We start from the raw sequence: 9,709 nt of genomic DNA, 5'->3' as shown, positions 1-9,709 counted from the left end.
GCCTTGAGAACAACCCTTCCCTCTCTCTGCTCTTTCTCCTCTTAAATGCACATACATCTGTTGTAGGCCTGAAGCCAGAAGCTCTTAAAAGGAAAGAAAAATAAGATATTTCACTGCCACAAGGGATGAAACAATGGAAAACCATTGGAGCAGCCAGTGTCTGGTCCTGGAGCATCCATTACTGTTGTGGCCGGTGGCACTATTCTTCTTGTTCCCCTCTAGGTAGCTCCTGCACTAGGGCACTGGATGTTCTCTGGCATTGTACTCTGAGTTTGATGAAGTAGAAACCATCTTCACTGTGGCAGGAACATTGCTTGCTACAAGCAAAACAATAGCTGTCATCTTCCCTCTTCCCTGCTTCGTGCTATGCTTCATTTTGGTGTACATTTAAAGAAACCAAAACCAGTCTGTCGCTTCAGCAGTTTCCCCAAGCCCTTGGATGTGCTATTTGTAACTCTTGCAAGCTCAGTGCAGGGTGTAGAGTTAGAAAAATAACTCCTTGGATGTGAGTCTGGGGTATTTTTTTCCTCTCAGAGCATGTAGAAGACTTCTCAATACTGATGAGGCACACAGCAAGTCAGAGAGGAGCCCCTTGCAAGCTGAAAACCAGCATTGCAGGAATGAGTGAAATTGCAGAAATGTGAGTCTGGCACATGTTGCAGCACTTTTTGTTGGTCTGGTAAATAAAAGGCAGTAAAAACAGGAAAATCTGAATATTTTTAAAACGGCATGTTAGGATCCTTACACTGTGGTTTCTCTGCCCTGTCTAGGGCAAGAAATAAGAGTATTTGGTGAAGTGCTGCGTGCAGGAAGGGGCTGGGTGAGAGCAAATGTGCCCCCCACGTTCCACATGCATCTGGGAGCAAGGCTGCAGGAAAGGGCTGAGAGACTGGCACATGGGAAGAAACAGTGATTTAAAAGCTCTTCAGGTCAGAAACAGGGGTAAAGTAACCACAGATTACTAAAACAGATGAAGATTTATAGAAATTGTCAAAGGAATGCTGTGCCCTTGGCAAGCGATGAGAAGAAAAAAAACCAACAAAACCCCTGAAAGGTGGCTGAGCAAAAGCAGTTAAATGAAAACCATCTTTGTGACCCAGTCTGAGGAGGAAAACAGCTGGCAGGGGCTGCAGAGCCCCGTGCATCCCTGGCTGGGGCAGGCTGGGAGCAGCCCCGGTGCTTTGGCTCCTGCTGGGGCACAGAGCCCAAGTCACTGCTCCGAACAGCACAGCACGGGCATGGAGAGGGGAGGCAGGAGAAAAAGGAATGTTCTCGAGCTGCCCCAGTCGTGCCTCAGCTCTGCTCAGGAGGAAATGGACTCAAGCTGCAACTAATTTGGAAATAGCAAAAGGGGAAGTGTATCCTAGAGAATTTACAAGATGGACTGAGCTGGGTTTCAGGAAGGCTTGATTGAGAAGCATTCACTTTTAATAAATTACTAAATGCTATTAAGAAATAATATTGATAAATCATACCTAATGTATAAATACTTACATAATACTCTATTTTTCTACTAACAAAAGAATACAGCCAGTTTCTCATACATGATCCCCAATTTTTTGCCTAATTAATAAGCTATCCAGAAGCTGTTCATTTCTCAGATCAGAGTGGGTTACAGGTGTCTACACTGACCTACAAAATTATGGAGCTCATCTTGAGAAAAAACAACAGAAACCAGATTTTCATTAAGTAATTTGAAAGGAATCTTTGCTACCAATAGCCTCTTTGGAGATATAAAAGCATATTTCCTCATATTAGTGTATTCACCTTGTTTCTAAAATAAGTATTTAATGCAGGGTTGAAAATTTGGGAAGGAATGGAACAGCTAAAAAGCAGCTTTTCTTACAGGTGAATAATAAAAAAAAAAAAAGAAGCAGTAATCTACCATTTCTAAATTCTTGTAGGATAGAAGAAACAGAAAAATATCAGCTCCACTCTTCAAATAAAGTAATTTTTATCCTCAATATACCCGTTAACTTCAAAGACAGGGTAGATGAGAAGAAGAGGATTGTCTATTCATGGGGTGGTGGAAATATGAACAGGATCTGCAATGGCTGGGGAAGGGAGAGTGGAAATCCCTTTAGCTCTCTGGTAAATAAACCCCTGTTTTGTGCTTTGAAGCATGTATCTTCATTCTTTATTAATTCAGCTTGCCAGCTTTTATCTCACCCCAAAATATATCTATCTATTTTTAATTCATTTTCATTGAATTCTCATTCTGGTTACACACAACTTGGTAGGCATTATTAGTTTGAAGAGTATTAATATAAAATAGGTGGTAATGAAACATTGGTGCTTCCTGAAGTAGGCATAAAATAAAAGACAAGCAAGTTTAATGTGTATTTCTCAAATGGGCATCACAAATACAACAAGTAGTGAATTTAAAATTAAGACAAAATTGCTTGCTGGTTTCTGCCTATTGAGAACTTTGTTTCTTTAAAACAAACAAACAAAACAAACAAAAAAACCCCCCAAAAAAACCAACCCCAAAAACAGACCAAAGAAATTGAAACAAAAAATTTCAAAAAACTGGACTGAAGACCAGTCCTCCAGCTACTGATTAACCTCATGCCACTGGACTGGCCTTGTTGCCACAGATGTTGAAGCACCAAATCACACAGATCCAGCTGCTGGATTTCAAGATCCATCTTTACATTGAAACATCCCAAAAGGGCTGTTCAGCCTCTGAGCACCCCGGGGATGCTGTATCTCCACAGCCTGGCCTTGGCCATCACAGCAGGAAAGCAAAGCTGCTGCATTGCTCATGCTAAGATGAAAAGAGGAAAGAGCAAGTTCATACAAACATTTCCTTTCTCAGCTCTCTAGACTTTATTTTTGCAGTTTAACTTACAGCAAGCCTTCCAAACACAGTGCAAGCCCAGAACATGTGGCAAACATTCATTTCAGGTCCATTTTCCAATAAGATGGAGCTGGTTTGTATTTGGAGCATGTGCTTTGATCCTCCTACTTGTAATCACATGAAAAGTCAACTCAGTCCTTTTCTTTTGCCCCTAAATTCGTGGCTATTCCCATCACTGCCACTGACACCTGCCCAGCAAGCCTGGAGAAGAGATGGGTGGCTTTTAACCTCTGTTAGGGCTTTGTGCTCCTTGCTCAGACGATCCTAGGAGAAGTCGAGCAGCAGAAAACAGGTTGCACAGGTCTGCACCCTGTCCTGAGCTTCGGTACATCACGACTTGATGTTTTGGGCAGGATTGTGTAGGAAAAAACCACCACTTTCAAAGGCTCCCAGTGACTAAAAGATGCTGACTGAAGGAAAAAGGTCTGTTAAAATTAAAAAGATCCTTGGCAGAAGACGTAAAGAAGTTAAGTTCCTACGACATTCTCAAATTAATAGCCTACCTAATTAGTGAGAGCTGCTAGCAGAGGGAGGCAGTCCAACGATTTATTTCAGGGAGGGCGTGGTGGAAACTCCTCCCGAACCTGCTGATCTGCGGCCTCAGATTAACGACTCGCACACTTTCCAGATCCCAACCCTCTTTCAAGAACAATCGGCGCCGTCTGGAAAAGTTCCTGCGGGTCTCTTTTGTGGCGCACAACGGGCACCTCCGAGCGCTGGGGGGGACACCGGGGGAGCCACCGGGGGCGCTTTGGGCTTCGTGCGCGGCAGCGGCGGCAGCGGGGCCCGGGAGGCCGCTTCCCACACCGGGAGGGGCGTGTCCGGGCCGAGCGGGGGCGTGTCCGGGGCTGTGAGGGGCGTGTTCAGGGGCGTGTCCGGGGCTGTGAGGGGCGTGTTCAGGGGCGTGTCCGGGGCAAGAGAGGGCGTGTCCGGAGGCATGTCCTGGGCGTGTCTGGGGGCGTGTCCCGCCGGGCCCAGGCGCCCGCCCGCCGCCGGCCCAGCCGGAGCGCGAGCCCCGCGCGGATCCCTGCGGCCGCCGCCGCTGCCGTTGGCGCGCGCGCGCCGGGAACAAAGTGGCCGCGGCGGGAGCGGAGCGCGGCGCGAGCGGGGCCGGCGGCTCGTGTGAGGCGGCGGTGGCGGCGGCGGCGGCACGGGAAGGGGAGGCAGCGGGGCCGGGAAGATGAACCGGAGTTTCAACAAATCTCAGACTCTGCGGTATCTGGAGTGCAGCGCGGTGGAAGTGAAGAGTAAGGTGAGCGGACCGCGGCGCGGCCTCGGCCGGGAGCGCCCCTGCCCGGCGGTGCTCCCGAAAATGAATGGAGCCCCCCGCCCCCTTCCCCCGTGTGTGCCCTCCCCGCCCGGTGCGGCCGGAGCCGAGTCCCGGGCTCAGCCCGCAGAGCGGGGACGGGCTGGCGGCGGCCGGCGGAGAGGCGGGATCGGCGCTCCGGGCAAAGCTCCTGGCGAGCCGCCCCTGCCCGGCCGAGGCGGCGGCGCGACCGCGACCCTTCCCCGCCCGCCGCTCCTGCTCCATCTTTTGTTTCGCCGCGGGGACTCCGGCCGTAACTTCGCGGGGCGGCTCGGGAAGCGCCGCCGGCCTCGCCTGGCGGGCGGGATGGGGCTCGGCCCGGGGGCACCGGGAGGCGCGGCCGCGGCGCCGCTCCCGCCCCAGCGCTCCGACCGGCTCCCGGTGGGCGGGATGGGCGGCCCGACGCGTTCTGAGGAGAGGAGCACCGGGAGGGAGAAGGGCCGGGTCCCCGCGCCGGTGCTGCCGTAGGTGCGAGCCGCAGGAGCCAGAGGGAGACCTGCCAGAGGGAATCCTCCCGCTCTTGCGGCGGCTGTACCGGGATGCCGGGACCGACAGCAGCCTGTGCCCGCTGGTGGGGCTGGGCAGGAGCCGGGATCGGCCGGGCTGCCGGAGCTGCCCGCCCGCCGGGGACTGTGCCTGACCTTGGTCGTGCTCAGCTCTGGTCGAGAGACTCTGGTCACTCTCGGTTGAACCAGCACATCACAATCTTGCCTCTGAAGACAAAAATAAGTAGCGTTTAAGCAAAACTGAGAAATCTCCCCAAAAGCCCGTGTTTTATACACGTATTACAGGAAGGTGTAAGTAATGCATAAGTTGAAAAGAGTATGGATAACGTTAACTTTCCTGGAGTCCCTGATCACCTGCTGAGGTGGTATTGGAGGTGATGTCCTTGGGACTCTCTGCTTGGTGCTGCTCATTTTTGTCCATTTTTGCTGTTAAAATCTGCATTCAGATCAAATGGCCTTGAGCAGCACATGGAACAGAGATGGCTTCAGTGGGAGAAGTACCTTGCATTCAAGGGAGCTTCCAATAATTTCTAAACATGGCACCTGAAATGTGGGTTCAGGCCCTTATTTCCTAACCTGCTGTTGCCTCTTGAAAGGGCTCAACTGGCCTAGAAAGTTCCATTCTGCTTCCATAGCTGGAAAGTTTTGGTTCAGCTTGTATTGGTTCTAAGATGTAACCCACCCACGACATTCCTTGTGGCTCCCAAACGCTCCAGATCCTGTCTTCTGAATTATACCCCTTACATTCTGTGAGTGTGAAACTAAAGCCTTGACCACATACAAGAATTTTTAGGTTCATCCTCTCTCTTCTACTTCAATGTTGCCATAGCTTGAGTTTGTTCTATTAACTGTTAGAAAGCAACCTTAAAATAAAGAGCTCGTAGCTTCCCTTACAGCTGCAGGAATTCTGTAAGTGAATCCTACCTGGTTCTATAGACACAGAGTGATGTGCAGGGAGATTGTAAGCCTAGGAATGATTGTGGATTTTTGGAGGGAAGGAAAATAAACTTACATGGGTGGGACTGAAGGCCTTCTGTAGCTCAGGATTGTCACTGCTGGTGGCCCAGAAATTAGTATGGGGAACTCTGCTGCATTGTAAGAAAACTTGAAATAGAAGCTAAGTTGAAAATGCCCTTTTGAGGGCTGCACCCAGCGATGATCTGTGACCCTGCAGCGTGTGTCAGTGGAAGCTGTGCTGTTGAATTTCCTGGAGCTGGTGAGTTTTACTGTTAGCATGACTTGGGCACAATAACAGCCGGGCTGTTGATGTAGCTGGCTGTCGGTGCTGACATTGCAAGATGGTTTTATTTTGCATGTAAAGCTCACAGCCTCCCTCTCACAGAGTTACTCTTCAGTGATCTGAAGGAGGCCCAGTGAAAAGCCAATGGTACCTGGCAAGGTGCTGTATGAAAACCTGATAACTCTTACAAAAACACGCTGCTCTTGTACGGTGGGTTGTGATGCTGGCAGCCTTGTCCCTGTGGATCACTGTGGTGTTGTACTGTAATCATCTAGAAATACAGAGTTGAGATTTTTTTTGTCTGCATGGACTATCTGAGGCCGGGTGAACAAAATGGTTCAGTAATGCTACTTTTGGTAGCCCTGCGTAGCCAACCTTTTAAACACTTAGTTGCTTGTGTTTTGTAAGTATGAGGCCTGCCTGGGCTTGCCAGAGAACTTGAAAGTTGAGTCTGAGAACTCATGATTTTGCAGCTATCGCCCGGGAGCGCGGGCTGCCAGGTGAGCGGAGGTGGGTGCAGCTCAGCCTCTGCGCCAGGGCATGCTGCTGGCCCGGGATCAAGGGATTCTTGGTGGCTTTTCAAACGCTGGGGAAGTGGCAGTCCGTGGGCAGGTGGAATCCCTTTTAGCAGAGGAGCTGAGTGTGAGAGAGTGCTGCTTTTACACAGTGGTGTGAAATAGCTTTTCTCCTCTGAAGAGTGAGTTTGATCCTAAGGAGCTCTGGGGAAAAAAAAAGGTTGTGGGGTGTTGGATGGGAGATAACCCCAGCATCTGCAAACTTTGATATCCCTGCCTCTGTTGTGATAACCAGGTGGTTCCCTCCTTAAGGATAAACCAGCATCCTGCTGGTGTCTTGCATTAGTCACAACTCAAAAATGGCTGCTGTGAAATCTGATTTTTCTGGATTTTCCGAATTTCTTTCATTTTCTCCAAAACAACAAGTTCTTGGAAGTCAGTTTGTGCCCTTGATTATTGAAAGGGGACAGTTTGTCAGTGCTAAGTACTATGCTGGGTAAGCTATTTCTCTGGAAATCCCCAAGTATCCTTAAGTTACAAGATTCTTAATGTGTGCCAGAGGTTTGTTAAAAACAAGGAGTGTGTGTGTGTCTGTGTGTTGGAAGGGGTAGGGGGTGGGAGGGAGGAGGAGAAGGAGGGAGCATCTTGATGGCTGAACTCATTCCAGTTTTCAACATCCTTCTTGTGCCATTGGGCCAAAACCTGCAGGTGGTATTCCTCTTTTTCTGTCCAGTGGGCCTGAGAGGCTTGTGGATAATTGGATTTCTGCAGGTCTGAACCAGGCTATAGCTCTGCTGAACCTAGCCTGACCCATCACCCCTGCTGGGAACATGGCCCAGAGCATGCTTCAGCTCATGATTCTTGTGTCCATGGATTTTTCATGTCTGTGACTTCGTGGGGAGACACTGGCAGTGATATATTCCCTGGCTCTGTCATTGCAGAAGGATGAGCTTTGTGGCACTTTCCTGTACCTTTTTGTGTGTGCCAGGTCACTTTTCTCTGGGTGACTCTAAGGTGCTACAAAAGCTTAATGGATTTCTGTTCTGCAGCAAATGCTGAAGGGGAAAACCCTCTGCCATCTGTGCACACCTCTGCTTCAGGCACGGCAGTGGTGGAAATTGCTGCAGTCATCTTCTTTAAGAAGTTCCCTTCTGTTCAGTTCCCTGCTTTTTTCCCTTGTCACCCTCATCCTCAGAGAGCTGGCCCTAAAATCAAAACACTTAAAAACTTATTGCTAGATAGAAAAGAGGAAGGGTAAAGAAAAACCTGCTTAGAAGTTGGGACATGTCATAAGAAAATGTTAATTGAATTGTAATTATACCTTAGCCCTTCTATCCCATCTTTCATGACAAAATAAATTAGAAGCTCCATTCTTATCTAGGTGTTGTCTCTGTAGCTCAGGATTAATGTTTCAGCCCTTTTAGACAGGATCTGAAAACACATTAGCTTGCTGGGCTTAGAACAACTGTGTATTCTCATGTGTCCAGTACTCACTGGCTCCTTTTCTCTGCTGGGTGACAAGTGAAGTATCTGTCCCCTCTCAAGAAACTGCCTCTAATCTCTGAAAAAGGTTTCCAGATGACCCTTTCTCTCCCCCTTTTTCCCTTTTACCAAGAGCTCCAGTGCCTGCAGTGTGTGGGGCTTTTTGTGTTTGTTTTGTTTGGGATCTTGTGGCTACAGGCAGAGTTCTTAACCTATTTTTCGTTTTCTGTCTTTAGCTTTACAGAGAGGTTACAGGCTTCTTTGCCCATGGATATAAGCCTACAGGAGAACAAATGCTTTTAAAGTAGGAATTCCTACATTAGTGGTGGAACTTCTCTTGAATTCTAACTCCATGTAGCCAATCTTCTTTTGTTTTGCTCTGAGTGAAAGGAGATTTTATTTTTTTCTTCCCTTGAATACTATATGCAGTTTTTCAAATGGGAGGGTAACTATCAGCCCAAATGTGTATTTCTTTTCCAATCTCTTAGAAATTTTGGAATAGTAGAAGTATAAGATTGCCCCGGGCCTTTAAATGATAGCACTTGGAATTGTTTGTGAAAGTGTGTTTGGGTCTTTTTTTACTTTGAAACTGACAGGTCCGTGTTTCTGGCTTAAAAGCAGCAGAGTACTGTTTTTCTGTTACTACTATATGAACTCCTGTGAACTGTATGTACTAGTAAGAACTAATTTTCATGATTTCAAAGTTGGCTAAATGTGCTCGTCGTACCCTGATAAAAGTGCTGTGCAGAAGAACCCTTTGTTGTTGATGAGCCCTCTCGGACAATGGAACTTTTGATAGTGGCTGGGGTTTGTAAAAGCACAGCTACCTGACTCACGTGCTGACTGTCACATTTCTGCCTTACTAATGGTGTCATGTTTCCTTGCATTGCAAACTGATTTACAAATTAACAATAACGTGACTAACATCCTACTGCTATAAACAAACCCATTAAGATAAATAGAACCAGTTAATTGTAACCATATTTTTTAATACTCTCTTTTCCTATCCCGTTTTGACTCTCATTAAATGCTGGTGTTTAGATGGGTGCTGCAAATGGATTGTCAATACATTTCCAATAATTTTCTGATGTGGCTTGAGTAGACATGATACTGCTATGGTGTTCAAAGACAAAAAGCACGTTTGGGATCAGCTGTGCTCCATGCTCTTACAAAGTCACTCGCAGCTGAAAGTGTGTTTTGGTCTGAGGCATGGGTAGCAGTCAGTGCTTTAGCAAGCTTGCCCAGCTGGCAGATAGATGTAGCATTCAAACACCCTGTGGGTGCTTTGTTCCCCCCTTCTTAGAAGAAGTGTGCCTGTGCTGTTCCATAAAGATTGATGGTTTAAACCTTTTGCATCTTCCTCCCTGCCAAAGTTGCTGGTGTTGCATGGCTGTTGCTGGACATGACTCTTCAGCTATGGCAGTGTATGTACACACTGTGTATTTGAAATGTATGAAGTGTAGCATCAAGCAGTGTTAAAACTGCAGCAATAGCAGAAAGAGCAAGCTTACTTTTAATAGCCCCCTCTAAAGAGATTTTAAAGATCTGGTTCTGCACTGTCTGGTGTTAACTGACAGAGATCTGCAAATTGTGTTTTCCAGCCTTGTGTACTTTGATTTCACTCTAACCCTGAAGCTGTACAGGCCTTCTGAAGTTTTAAGAAAAGTTTTCCATGTGTAGCACGCTTCAAAATAGATCAAAAACCGTCGCTCTTAAAATGGTACAGAATCTTAAAACAGCCTTTAAGTCTGCTTAAAGATTTTAAGCAGTACTTTAGATTCTTCCAAGTTAAAGTCATAC

At 47.5% G+C, this 9,709-nt stretch overlaps 1 protein-coding gene across 1 annotated transcript in view; it reads left to right on the top strand.

The window, feature by feature from the left end:
- Window positions 1-3,956: 3,956 nt before the first annotated feature.
- PARD6G (par-6 family cell polarity regulator gamma) overlaps window positions 3,957-9,709 on the top strand; it is a 65,261-nt gene continuing 59,508 nt past the window's right edge. The window contains exon 1 of the mRNA XM_064705705.1: window positions 3,957-4,112. Coding sequence (XP_064561775.1) covers window positions 4,041-4,112 — 72 coding nt within the window. The 5' untranslated portion in view covers window positions 3,957-4,040. The remainder of the gene's footprint in view (window positions 4,113-9,709) is intronic.

The sequence above is a fragment of the Zonotrichia leucophrys genome, chromosome 2, assembly GCF_028769735.1.
Source record: "Zonotrichia leucophrys gambelii isolate GWCS_2022_RI chromosome 2, RI_Zleu_2.0, whole genome shotgun sequence".
Classification (NCBI taxonomy): Eukaryota; Metazoa; Chordata; class Aves; order Passeriformes; family Passerellidae; genus Zonotrichia; species Zonotrichia leucophrys.
The sequence above is the reverse complement of the archived record's forward strand: the minus strand, read 5'-3'. Positions and strand labels throughout refer to the sequence as shown.